Source organism: Lynx canadensis, chromosome D1, assembly GCF_007474595.2.
Source record: "Lynx canadensis isolate LIC74 chromosome D1, mLynCan4.pri.v2, whole genome shotgun sequence".
Taxonomy (NCBI): Eukaryota; Metazoa; Chordata; class Mammalia; order Carnivora; family Felidae; genus Lynx; species Lynx canadensis.
Genome location: NC_044312.2, coordinates 56,739,982 through 56,753,579, shown reverse-complemented (window position 1 = coordinate 56,753,579; position 13,598 = coordinate 56,739,982). Strand labels below are relative to the sequence as shown.

Below are 13,598 nucleotides of genomic sequence, written 5' to 3'. Positions count from 1 at the left end.
TTCAGTGAGGTCCCCATCTCTGCTTTCATTCCAGACCCCTGTCCAAGGCGGAGACCAGTATATCCAGAATTCTCCTAGACACCCCTCCGTGGCTGTCCCACAGGTGTCTCCCACTCGACACGTACCAAACTGAGTTCCTCCTCCTGCCCAAACCCGCTGTTTCCTGGATTCCTATACATCCGCTCAACACGTAGTCCTTAAGTTATCTATTGGGTGTGCAAGAAAAAATGGTGGATTTGCAATAAGCAAAGACATCACTGCTCTACTAAAAACAAGAAAAAAAGGACGATAACAAGGGTTGACAAGAATGGGGAGAAATTGGAAGCCTCATACATTGCTGGTGGGAGTGTAAGATGCCCTCCAAGAGTCAGGTCTAAGCCCACTGAGGATTTAAAGTGACCGGCTTTCAGAGGAGAGGGGAATAAAGCATAGGTGTTTTGATGGATGAGAAGGTAGAGTGGCCTGACTTGGGAAATGGTGGTGGGGGGGGTTTGTGTAGAAAGATCAGGGAACTGGGGAGCTGGATTGTGGGGCTCTGAGGGATGGGTTACAGGGGTGCCTGGAGAAATGGCATAAACACCACCCAACCTGCGCAGACTTTGGGAGCTCCCCACTAAGGATGGTGTAGGGGCCCTGGGGCCACCAAGTGCCCCCCTGGCTTGGGCTCCGGGAAGCTGTCGTGGTGATTTGTGTGTCTTCTTCTCAGGATGGCCTGAGCCTCGTGGATCTGTGACTAGCCCCAGGGACAGGGGGAGGCTCCTGGTAAATGACCAACATTAGAGTTCCTGCCAACCCTGGCAGTGAGTGGAGGGGACTCCGACTAGATTTCATGTGATTTATCAAAATAAAGAAATGCACATTTCTCGCGCCCTGAGCGTCATGATGTAATATGGGATTACAAATTGGGATACGTGTGAGGTAAAAGGGGATGGCCATAGAGAAAGAGGGCAGATTCCCTATTTATTTAGCAGGTCGAGTGGACAGGTCTTAATGGTGGATTGGAAGTGGAAGGTTGGAAATTGGTGCAAAAAAACCCAAAGATTTCCATGTTTCTGACTGAGACGTGGGTCCGTTGGGGTCCATTCCCCATCCCCTTCCTCTAGATGACCAGTCCCGGCCGTGATAAAGACTACCGATGGTACAGCCTCAGCAACCTGGTCCGTGTAGCCTACAACCCATCTGCCAGTCACCCCCTTCCTGCTCCTGCCTGGGGGATGGTGTGGCACGAAGCAGGTATTAAAGAGGGGATTCACTTCCCGGTAGGAGTAAAATCCTGGCCTGTCCCAGGATTAGCCACGTGGGGCTCCAGAAAGGCCTCAGCCCACTCCCTAGAGGGTATCCAAGACTGGCCAGGGCAGGGTCTGTGCTCACTGGCCTCAAGGTCCCCAAGGGTCCCTCCTCCCATCCGCGCCCCAGCATGTCCCGCCCGCTGGCCAGGCTGCAGGGGACACGTGGAAGGCAGCGAGCTGGGGCCAAGGCTCAGTGATTCTCATCCCAGGGCAGGGTGGGATCCTGGCTGGAAGGTTCCCAGCTGGGCTGGGGGATCCTGCGGCTGAGTTTGGGCATCCTCGGGCCTGAGTCTCGGATCCATCTGGGCTCAGACACAGGCTGCCCTGGGTTTGGCCCTGGGCCAGAACCAGAGACTCCCCTTGCAGAGAGCACCCAACCATCCCTATCTCTCCTGGCCCCCTCAGCCAGGCCCTTGGGGGCCATGGTGTCAGTGCCGGCAGAGTGGCAGGCAGTGGGGTCCTTCGTCTGGATTGGAGGTGCAGCAGCAGGAGGGAGAAGGGGGGCTGGAGGTGCTGGGGGAGGGCGGGGAGGGGAAATGGCTGCAGCTGGGAAGGACCAGGCCTGGAATGGAGTCTGCTTCTGAGAAGGGCCGCGAGAGTCCAGTTCATTTCCCGCCTCTCCCCGCCTCAGCCCTGGATGGGAGGCCTTGGCCATCACCTCCCTCACTGGGCCCTCTTCCCATGCAGAGCTGGAGGCACCCTGGGCTGGAGGGTTTCTGCCTCAGGATCTCCAGTCGGAGGGGTTTGCAAGGGAGGAAACTGAGGTGGCTGGTGCTGGGCTGGGGCCCAGGTCCACCCGCTCGAAAGCCGAAGCTGCCAGACCCGGCAGCCGCTGCTGTGTCCCCATCTGCACTATCTCTCGGCCTTTGACACTGGGCATCACGGGCCTGGCACCAAAGGCCCCTGGGGTCTTCTTACAGCTTTGGGCCAGCCTTCTCAGCGTCCTCTGTGCACCTCTCGTCCTCCCTTTTGAAAGTCTCCAGAGCTTTGAACTGGGCCCCCTTCTCTTCCATTGTGACACTGTCACTGGGAGAGCTCAGTTTCCCCCCATGTGGGGCTCACTCCCAGGCAGCTGTTCCTTCAGAGATGGAGCCCTGGTAGCCAGGGGCCTCCTGGACATCTGCTCCTGGATGTTCTGCGCCTCAGAGATGGTGCTGTCATTGGCCTGGCCCCGAGTGGAGTGAGGAGGTAGGCTTGGGGCCAGTTGCTCAAAAAACCGACTCTTCGGAAGTCATCGGCACTTCCTGTGATGGTTTCTAACAACCAAGCTGAGCTACCTTAAAAGGAGCCATTTAAAAACTGTTGTATGGGGGGCACCTGGGTGGCTCAGCCGGTTGAGCATCCGACCTCGGCCGAGGTCATGATCTCTAAGTTCATGGGTTTGAACCCTTGTCGGGCTCTGTGCTGACAGCTCGGAGCCCGGAGCCTGCTTCGGATTCTGTGTCTCCCTCTCTCTGTGTCCCTCCCCTGCTCATGCTCTGTCTCTCTCTCTCTCTCAAAAATAACTAAATATTAAAAAAAAAAAACTGTTGTATGTAAGTGATGAATCACGGGAATCTATTCCCAAAGCCAAGAGCACACTGTATACACGGTATGTTAGCTAACTTGACAATAAATTAGATTTAAAAAATAATGAAAAATAAAATAATAATAATAAAAAAAAGAGATCTTCAAGGGACACCTGGGTGACTCAGTAGGTAAAGCATCTGACTGTTGATTTCAGCTCAAGTCATGATCTCACAGTTCATGGCTTGGAGCCACATATCGGGTTCTGCACTGACTGGGGCTTGCTTGGGATTCTTTCTCCCTCTCTCTGTCCCTCGCCTGCTCACAATCTCTCTCTCTCTCAAAATAAATAAATAAACTTTAAAAAACTGTTAAAAAAAGAGAACTTTAAAAGGGGTTATGTGTCCATAATGGGTCTTAAAGGCCCTAAAGGGGTTCGAGTGCTCCTTAGCTTTGGTGGGGGCAATGGGCGGAGCTCCCCTGATGCCCCCAGGATCCTGAGGACTCTGAGGCTATTGTGGCCATTACAGGGGGGCTGTCTTCACAGGACTCATCTCTGACCAAGGTGGAGCTTCAGCCCTGCTGGCAGTCCCCCAGCGTTCTCCGCCCCCCCCCCCGCCCCGCCCTCCCTCAAGCCCTCAGGCTCAGAGAACTGGTCACCTCAGCCTGGTCACCGTCTTCTGCCCCAGAGACCTGCCACACCCCTTGGTCAAGCTCTCATGCAAATACGGTTCCTTTCATTCAAGGACTTCCAGAAGGGGCTTACCCCGGCCTTGTACCCACACCCTTCATAGCCCCTGCCCAAGCTGTCTGTACTCCATGGCCACTTTCTCCGAGAAGCCTTCCTGGCTGCCCCCACCAAGGATTCTCTCTTCACTGTCCTCTCAAAGCCACCCCTTCAGTTCTCCCGGGGCCTCATCCCACACCACGTTTTATTGCCGCAAGACTGAGGCTTCTTTGCCAATGTGACTTCAACGCCCAGCGATGAGCGAGATAAAGTGGGTGCTAAGGAAAACAGACTTGAAAATGTACAAGGGTCCTCAGGCATTGTTTGAGAGGTCTTGGCTGTCCTGGACCTGAATGGGGATCAGCAGATGATAGGTTCTACCCTCATGAGTGTCCTGGGACTCTTCTGATTAGAGGCCTGGTCTGCTCAAGAAGCATGTCCTCTGGATGAGCTTTAGGCCCGAGCCCTTGATGAAAAACAGTCACCCAGAATTACCTTGGACCCGCTGGGTTCCTGTCCTTCTCTCCTCTTTGGGCTTTAACTCTGACCAATATGGGGCTCAGCCTGCTGTGGTTTGGTACCTGTTCCTAGGCGTTCATGGGACCCAAACTGTGAGAAAATAGGAAATATACGCATTGGTCTCCCTCCCCGGTTCCTGGCACAGAGCTCCTAAAACTCTTGGAATTCCCTAGATGATAGGACTGTCCTTTGTTTTAATGAGGCAACTCTTGGTAGTCTCCTGGATAGCTTCCAGTTGGGTGCTGGTCGCCAGAAAGACTAAGCTATGATTAGAAGCTCGAACTTTAAGTCCTACCCCTATCCTCTGGGAATGGGAGAGGGGCTGGATATTGAGTTAATAATTGACCATGCCTAAGAGCTTCTGGGTTGCTGGAGGTACTGAGAGGGTGGTGAGCCTGGTGACGGCATGGAAACTTCACGCCTCTTCCCCCTCCTCTTCCATCTCTTCCATCTGGATGTTCATCTATAGCCTTTATTCTTTAATGATAAACCGGTAAACGGAAGTAAGTGTTGCCCTGAGTTCTGTGAGACATTCTAGCAAATTTTTGAACCCCAGTAGGGGGTTGTGGAGATCCCAATTGATATCCTGCAGTCAGAAGTATAAATTACAGCCTGGGACTTCAAGTGGCATCTGCAATGGGGGCCTGGGGGCAATCGTGTGGGGCTGAGTCCTTAAAACCTGTGGGGTCTGACGCTATCCCCAGGTGGATACTGTCAGAATTGAGTCGCATCGCAGGACACCCAGCTGGTGTCGGCTAATTGCTTTACGTATGGTGTCAGAAGTGAGGCGCTGTGGGAGTGAGAGTGGAGGAGAGACACAGGATTGTTCTGCCCCACATCCTCATCATGGGATCCTGCCCTCCATCTCCTAACAACTCCCACCCCCTCCCATCTTACACTATCTACTCGCAGAGCTGGGGGTTTCTCAGACTCATCTGCCCCAGATGGATACGTGCAGAGTCCCGCGTGCCCTCTTGTAAATGTGCATGGCACGCACGCGCGTGCACACACGCACACACACACACGCACACACTCAAGTAGAGCCAGAGACACTACTGCGCCAGAGGGACCAGCTTTATTAGATCCCAGCAAGACTATACAGTGCGTGTTTCATGCAGATTAAATATGTGTCTTCGCTGCCCCTGGGAGGGAGCACTTCCACCGCCAGATCCTTCCTTGGCGTGTCGAGGGGTGAGTATCAAGGGGAACTCTCAACATATTCCGCGTGGGGGACAGTTGGGATCATGACTGGGGGTGGAGGTGAGACAGTGGGCAGCTGAGGGCCCTTGGGACCTTGAGTCTTCAGAGGTTCAGGGACCACAGGACCTTGGTCCTTTGCTGGTGGTGACACCAGAAGGTCTTGATCTTTCAGAGGCACCGGGATTATGGGAACTTGATTCTTCACAGGCTCAGGGACCATGGGATCTTGATTCTTTGGAGGCTCTGGGACCATGGGACCTTGATCCTTGACTAGTGCTGGGACCACAGGACCTTGATTCTTTACATGTGCCTCAACCACAGAATCGTGATCCTTCAGAATCTCTGGGGCCACTCCACCTTGATCCTTGGCTGGCTCCAGAACCACTAAACCTTGATTCTTTACAGGCTCAGAGAGCACAGGACTTTCATTCTTTATAGGTGCTATGACCGTGGCACTTTGATCCTTCAGATGCTCTGGAACCATAGGACCTTGATCTTTGCCAGGTGCTGAGACCATGGGACCTTGATCCACAGGCTCAGGGACCACGGGGCTTTGATCTTTGACAGGCGCTGGGACCATGGGCCCTTGATCCTTTGGAGGCTCTGGTACCATGGCACCTTGATCCTTAACTATTTCTGGAGCCACAGGACTTTGATTCTTTGGAGGCACCGGGACCAAGGAACCTTGTTCCTTTACTGGTGCTGTGATCACAGACCCTTCATTCTTTAAAGGCTCAGGGGCCACGTGATCTTGATCCTTAACTGGTGCGGGGCCCACAGGACCTAGATCTTTCAGAGGCCCCGAGACCACAGGAGCTTGACCCTTCAGAGGCTCTGGGACCATAGGGCCTTGATCTTTTGGACGATCTTGGATCACAGGACCTTGATCTTTCAGAGGCCCTGGGCCCATAGGACTTTGATCCTTGTCTGGCTCTGTGGCTACAGGACCTCGATTCTTACGTGAATCGCTGGTGAGTTCAACCTGGCTCCTGCAGAGGAGAGAGAGGTAGTCACTGTGAGGGCCAACGCTCAGGCCAAGGATTGGGCAGAGCACAGATTGCCTGATAAGTCTCGGCCTAGAGGAGCCTGGGAAGGGAACTCTTCCTGGAGAGCCAAGAGGAGAATCTGATGTCCATGTTCTTAGTACAGAACGTGGAGTGGGGGGAGGGGCAGGCTCAGGAATCAGTCATTCAATGTGCTTGCCAATTGATTATAACCTGCGCGTGGCACAGCGGGGGGCACCCAGCTGACGAGGGCAGTACAGCAGAGGGCTCAGAGTCCTCCTGTGGCTGTGGGCATCCCAGCAGCCTGTCCACCCCACACTCCACCCAGGCCGCTCTCCCTTCCTCCATGATAGCTGGGCCCTCCTGCGAGCCCGTCTTAGCCATCCACTCAGATGACCCTAGAGGCCAGTACGCTTTCCCTCTTCTCAGGGCCTTTGCTACCCCCCGCCCCCAAATCCTTTGTTAAGGACTGGCTGTGGAGAGGGATAATACAAAGGGCAGGATAGGGGTGCCTGGGTGGCTCAGTCTGTTAAGCGTCCAACTTCCGGCTCAGGTCATGATGTCACGATTTACGAGTTCGAGCCCCGCGTAGGGCTCTGTGCTGACAGCTTGGAGCCTGAAGCCTGCTTCGGATTCTGTGTCTCCCTCTCTCTCTGCCCCTCCCCTCCTCAAACATAAATAAACATTATATATATATACACACATATATATATATATATATATATATAAAAGAGGGCAGGAGAATGTCCCTCTAACATCTCTTCCTACTAAGGGGAAAGTATTTTCTCATTAACATGGTTTAGAATAGCCTACGCAAGGTGATAATAAAAAGCAGAGTGGCTTTTAATTGGTTTTCTTACTGCATTTAAATTCTCTATAGGCGATGCACCACATTGTTGCCTGAGCCACTGCCATTGCCCCACCTTTGGAGGCAGGGACTCTCCATTCAGGCAGTGAAGTGGCCCTGCTCCCCCCCGCTCTATCCCCACTTCTGGCTCCCTCTACTGACCCTGGGCCCTTGCCCTCACTTACTCCAAGGCTCTGGGGCTGATTCCCCTGCAGCCAAATCCAACCCTCTCACCAGGCCTCACTGTGGACACCCTCCTCATCCCTTGGCCCATCCACATCGCGGACAGCAGGTGACATCACTGACACATTCAGGGCCACACGCAGAGGCCACCCGTCTAGTTTAGAACACACACTCCTTCCTTGCAGGCCAGGCTGATATTTGGCACTCAGCCAGTGTCCCAAACCCTGGCACACCTACGGCACATTCCAATTTCCAAATCACTCCTTCTCATAGCTCGTTTCGGCAACGTGGTGACCCCGTGAAGCATGCGGGGAGGACTGTATTACCCTTACTTGTCAGAGGAAGAAACTGAGGTCTGGAGGGAGCACGCGATTTGGAAAGTGAGGGACCTCCATGGACTCTAGAGTCTGGGTCTTTCCACTCCTGGAGCCTGTCCTCTGTCCACGGTAGTGCCGGGCACAGAGGCTGCTCAGTACAGGGGAGCTATTATTACTCTCTTACGCTCTGTGGCCAGTCAAGTCTTTAAGCTTAAAACCTCTTCAGCATTTTAACAGTTCCCATCAGCTTTTAGGACTATGTCTTACCTGCTTATTAAAGCTGGTTTAGTAAGACCCCTACTTGCTACCACTTCCCTAGTTTCTGATGGTTTTGTCTCTCTGGGCCTCAAGTTTGTCATCTATTTCATTGGATATAATGATATTTACTCAGAAGTTTATGATTAGAGATCATGTACGTCGAGCACCTTGTACCACGACATTACTATGCAATATTACAATTATTTTTCTATTTATGGGGCACCTGGGTGGCTCAGTTAGTTAAGCAACCGACCCTGGATTTCGACTCAGGTCTGGATCTCACGGTCATGAGATCGAGCCCCATGTTGGGCTCTGCGCTGACAGGACAGAGCCTGCTGAGGATTCTCTCTCTTCTCTCTCTCTGCCCCTCCCCCCCTCTCTCCCTCTCTCTCTCTCTCCCTCTCTCTCAAAATAAATAAAAACTTAAAAAAAATTATTTTTCTATTTATTTAGAAGTAACGCTACACATATTGGGACTATTTTTATTGTGATATGTCATCCCAGTCTAGAAGCTTTTTACTGTATGTAGCATCTTGGGTTCCCTGGGGACCTATGTCTCTCAGCAGAGTACACAGCATCCTAGGCAGACTCTGTCAATCCCTCTGGATGTTTCTGAGCATCACAGTGGACCAACAGGGGCCAAGGTGGCTCCCTGGCTCAGCATGACCCAGACCAAAAGCTGCTTTGGCCAGCTGGACACAGCTGGCTGTCATCAGTGGGACCTTAGCGTTTGCAGAGAGAGTCAGGCAAGGCCACCCGAAGTACGCAGAATCCAAAGACAGCATTAAAATACATCTAATACTGGGGTGCCTGGGTGGCTCAGTCGGTTAAGCGTCCAACTTCGGCTCAGGTCGTGATCTCACAGTCCGTGAGTTCGAGCCCCACGTCAGGCTCTGTGCTGACAGCTCAGAGCCTTGAGCCTGTTTCGGATTCTGTGTCTCCCTCTTTCTCTGCCCCTCCCCCGCTCACACTCTCTCTCCTTCAAAAATAAACATTTAAATAAAATAAATACATTTTATTTATTTTAATATTATTTTAATACATTAAATAAATAAAAGTTTAAAATACGTCCAGAGAGGAGATAAAAGTCACCTAATTCAGAATGGAACCAAGTAGGAAATGGATTGGATGAATCCCATCAGGTAGTGAACAACCTGGGTGAGGTTACTGTGAAGCAGTGACAGAGCTGAGGGAGGGGACACAAGAGGTGACAGGGCTTAACTTGATCTCAGGGGCTTGCACTGCAAAACCTACCTCACTGGCAGCACATAAACTCGGCGTCCCTGGCTGGCATGGAGACAAAACAGGGGGCTGGCCCCGCAGTGTGGGCAAAATGAACTTCCCTGGGTATTAGAGGCCCTGGCCCCCGTGCCAAGCCCCACATTTCTGTGGAAAGAGCCTCTTAGCCACCTGCAACCTAACCCCACGTATAACCCTAGATTGCTTTGGTTGGTGAAGCTGTTTCCTGAGGAAGTGTCTTGACTCATGGGAAGGTTTAGAATGAAGATTAGAAATGATAAAACTGATAAATCTACAATCTTACCCTTTTTTGGTATTAAGCTAAGGAAAAATCTATGTAGATTGATTTTGAACACATCTGTGATGTTTCAAATAATTTGGCATATTAGAATACCTAACAGATTAGCTTTGTGACTCCAATATAAAATGTATAATGGAGTAATTAATTTAGATTTGTGATTTTAAGTTGAAAGATAGAAGACAATTTTACAAATTTTGAAAACAATGATGGAACTTTTATGTTAACCCAATAGTTATATTTTTAAGTTTATTTTATTGTATTTATTTATTTTTAATTTATTTTTTAATGTTTATTTATTTTTGAGAGAGAGAGACAGAGTGCAAGCTGGGGAGGGGCAGAGAGAGAGGGAGACACAGAATCCGAAGCAGGCTCCAGGCTCTGAGCTGTCAGCACAGAGCCCGATGTGGGGCTCGAACCCACAAATCATGAGATCGTGACCTGAGACGAGGTCAGATGCTTAACCAACTGAGCCACTCAGGCACCCCAGTTTGTTTTAAATGACTTATAATTTAATGTAAATTATTTAAGGGAACCCAACTAATTAGGTTATAAAATCCCCCTTAAAAGAGACTGCTGAATTTTACCAGATTTTTAAAATGCATTACTTTTATAAATTAAGCATTCATTTTTAAAACCAAAGCAGCCTTGGGGCACCTGGCTGGCTCAGTCAGTGGAGCACGCGACCCTTGATCTTGGGGTTGTGAGTTCGAGGCCCATGTTGGGTGAAGAGATTACTTAAGAATAAAGTCTTAAAAAAATAATAACAATAAATGGAACCAAAGCAGCCTCAGTTGGTTTTCCTATGGACAGGGCCACCCTCAACGACAACATAAAACTCTCGTTGACACTGACTGGCCATCACTCGGCTCCACAGTGCCCTGCCAGTCTCCCCATCTGTAAAATGCCCCACCATTCCCAGTAAGGCTGGCAGAAGCCGCCCGCCCAGTGCCTTCTATGTGAATGATTCTAAGTTGCACCCTCAGCCGGTTGGCAAGGTGAGATGGGCCGGATTCAGACCCCCCGGCCCACGGGCCAGCTGTCCTTGGCATGGGCATGTCCTTGGCCATGGCCCCACCGGCGCAACCAAAAATCTGGAGCCCTGAGCCAGCTGCAGATCTTCTCAGGACAACACGTGCCACAGACCCTCTCGGGCTCCCAGCCCGCGTCCCCTCTCAGAAACTAGAACAACCTGTTGGATTCATCTTGAGGCTTCCGTGCTGCTTATTGCCTGCAAGATCTTGGAGATCTTGGGCAATTACTCAACCACTAGAGACCTCAGTTTCTCCACTTATAAAATGGGGATAACAATACAAATGTCAGGAACTCTTACAACAGAGGATCAGACGATCCTGTTGGGCAGGGATGTGAAATCACAGTTCTCCAGATTTGTAAAGCGCTGTGGTGCATCACGTGGTTAAGTCCATTCCCATGAACTGTAGTAACAGCTTACTAAATGCTCACATCCTCCTTACTTTAGCTCACTGGACCCTCACGGCAGCCCTGGAGGAAGGCAGGGAGAGGGGTGACCAGCCCTCCAGCCTCACCCTCCTGGCACCGTCCTCTGGGCAGCCCGTGCTGTTTTACGCATCCCCTGTGCTTTGTTTCTTGTTTCTGCCTCCTGGATTGTCCCCTTTCACCCGCTTTGCCCTGTCTGTCCTTGACAGCTCGGCTCAGACCCCACTTCCTCACAAGGTCCTGGTTGCATCTCTCCAAATGAGCTCCCTCTTGCCGCACCATTTTACAGTCTCTCCCACATTCACAGATACCCCATTTAATGTCAGTTTCCCCCAGTGTGCCCGTGAGCTCCCTGAAGGCAGGGGCCATCCTCCCGGCCTGCAGCCCCAGTGCCCAGCACAGTACCTGCAACAAAGAAGGTCAAATGTTAAGATTTACAAATTATTGTTCCTGAGACCTGGTTCATCATTCATCTCACGGCCCCAGCCAGAAACCCAGCGTTATCCTTGATATCTCCTTCTTCCATAAAACCTTCACCCAATCCATCAGGAAACATCTGTTCCGGCTCCTAACATTTGTCTCGTGAATTTTTCCACTTCTTTCCCTCCTTCCCTTTCCTCCACCAGCTGTGTCATCATTTCCATGGACCACGGTCACGGCCTCCTAACTGGTATCCTTTCCTCCTCCTCCAATCCATTCTTCATACAGAAATCAGAATGACCTTTCCAAAAAGCAACCCCCTTTGCTTACAACTCTTCACGGCTCTCATTGCACTCAGCATAAAGAGTAAAACCTGTTAGGGGCGCCTGGGTGGCTCAGTTGGTTGAGCGTCCGACTTCGGTTCAGGTCATGGTCTCACAGTCTGTGAGTTCGAGCCCCATGTCAGGCTCTGTGCTGACAGCTCGGAGCCTGGAGCCTGCTTCAGATTCTGTCTCCCTCTCTCTCTGCCCCTCCCTTGCTTGCACTCTGTCTCTCTCTCTCTCTTTCAAAAATTAATAAACATTAAAAAAAAAAAAGAGAGAGAGAGTGAAACCTGTTACATGGCCCCATCTAGCTGAGCAGTCTGCTCCCAATGCCCTCCTGGCTCTATGTCCCCAGCCTCCCAGGACTTTGTTCTGTTCCTCAGTACGCCCTGCTTCTTTCCATTTCCAGTTTTGCACGTGCTGTTGTCTCCTCCAAGAACTTTCTCTTGCTCCCTCTTGCCCTGGTTAATGTGTACTCATCCCTTATCTCTCAGCTCACTGGAGCACTTTCCCAGGGAAGCCTTCCCTGACCCCGTCAATGGGACAAGGTCACCAGCTACAGGCTCTCCTAGTCCCTGCACTGTCTTTCCCACCCCTTCACAAGGCTGATTACTCGCATTCTTTTGGATTAGTGTTTCCCCTACTAGACTGAAGCTTTTAGAGGGCAGGACCATGTCGACTTTGCATATCACCATATTGTCTGTACCTAAAACAGCAGGGGATACCCCAACTAAATACTTGTCAAATGAATGAATACATGAGAGCTTTTCTGTGCTGGGTGCTGTCGTATTTGCAAAATTTAGTGTTCCAAGGTTATATGAGACATCCTAAGTCTTAGTAACTTGATTTTCTGCCCTTCCTCCTGTTACCATGGAGACAGGCAATTGCCTCCTGGGCACACACACACTGGCCTTGGATCTATGCTTTATCAGAGTCTGGAAACAGGATTAGCGAGCCCTGCCAGAGACTATTTGGAAAAAGGGCTTCCTTCCCTCCTGCTGGATTTCTACCCTTGCACACAATTCTAATCCCATAATCCACCCGTGTGGTTTTCTCTTTTTTTTCCCCCCCAGACTGTCTCCTGATGCACCATCAAAGTAGCCCAGAACCGGGGCAGTGCTCTAAGTAGGGCCCTGTTCAAAAATCAAGGACCTATGGGCTCTCTCCGTGAATCCCCTGCCTCCACAGCTTGGAAAAGGCTTGTGGAAGAAAGAAACCCCTATTTTCTGAGCAGTAAGCATGTGCCAGGCTGGGTGCCAGGTGCTTTAACATAGATCATTTCTTATAACGTAAAGAGTAGCCCACAGGTCGGGGGTGGGGAGTGCGTGGATTGGGTCAGGGGCCAGAAGAGCTGGGTCTGCATGACGACCCAACATCTTTCTAGCCCACAGGGTGTCATCACAGGCATGCCGGCCTTTATATCTCAGCATCCATAATCTATAAGGTGGGGATTACAGTGCTCACCTTCTAGGGAGGATTAGTTCGTGGGAACACTCCTGGCGTGACCCCTGGAATATGGGTGTTTAGTATATGTTACTTCCAAAGAGGGACTCAATGATCTAGTCCAGTTGTGTTACTCTGTGATGGGAAACTGGCTCAGAGTGGGCAAGTGACTCTCCCATAGCCATACAGCTGATGGATAGCAGGTCCAGGACTGAAACATGGGCCCCTCGACATCTTAATGGGTAGAAGGGATGGAGCAAACTCACTTGGAACAAAGATGGGCAGGAGGGGGCTGAGCCAGGGCCCAGGCCGACTGCACCTCAGGGGCTCTGGCAGAAGGCTGGGGAGACAGCGGACACGGTAATTTGGTGGCTTCGCTCTCCTCCTCTGCGCCCTCGTGGACCTCGCACAGAAGCCTGCATTTCCCAGGCACAAACAAAGCTCCCAAGGCAGGATAAGAAATGCAGCTACCAGAGGGGGAGGGACAAGGAGACCATCTTTGAAAGGCTCATTATTCTTACGAAGAATCTGCAGGAGACAAGGCATTCTCAAAACAAGGACTCCCAC

General features: G+C 51.2%; 1 protein-coding gene across 1 annotated transcript in view; it reads right to left on the bottom strand.

Annotated features, from left to right (window-relative positions):
* Positions 1-5,097: 5,097 nt before the first annotated feature.
* Positions 5,098-13,598, bottom strand: part of MAP6 (microtubule associated protein 6) — a 75,973-nt gene continuing 67,472 nt past the window's right edge. The window contains exon 4 of the mRNA XM_030333269.1: positions 5,098-6,230. Within this exon, the coding sequence (XP_030189129.1) occupies positions 5,240-6,230 (991 nt within the window). The 3' untranslated portion in view covers positions 5,098-5,239. The remainder of the gene's footprint in view (positions 6,231-13,598) is intronic.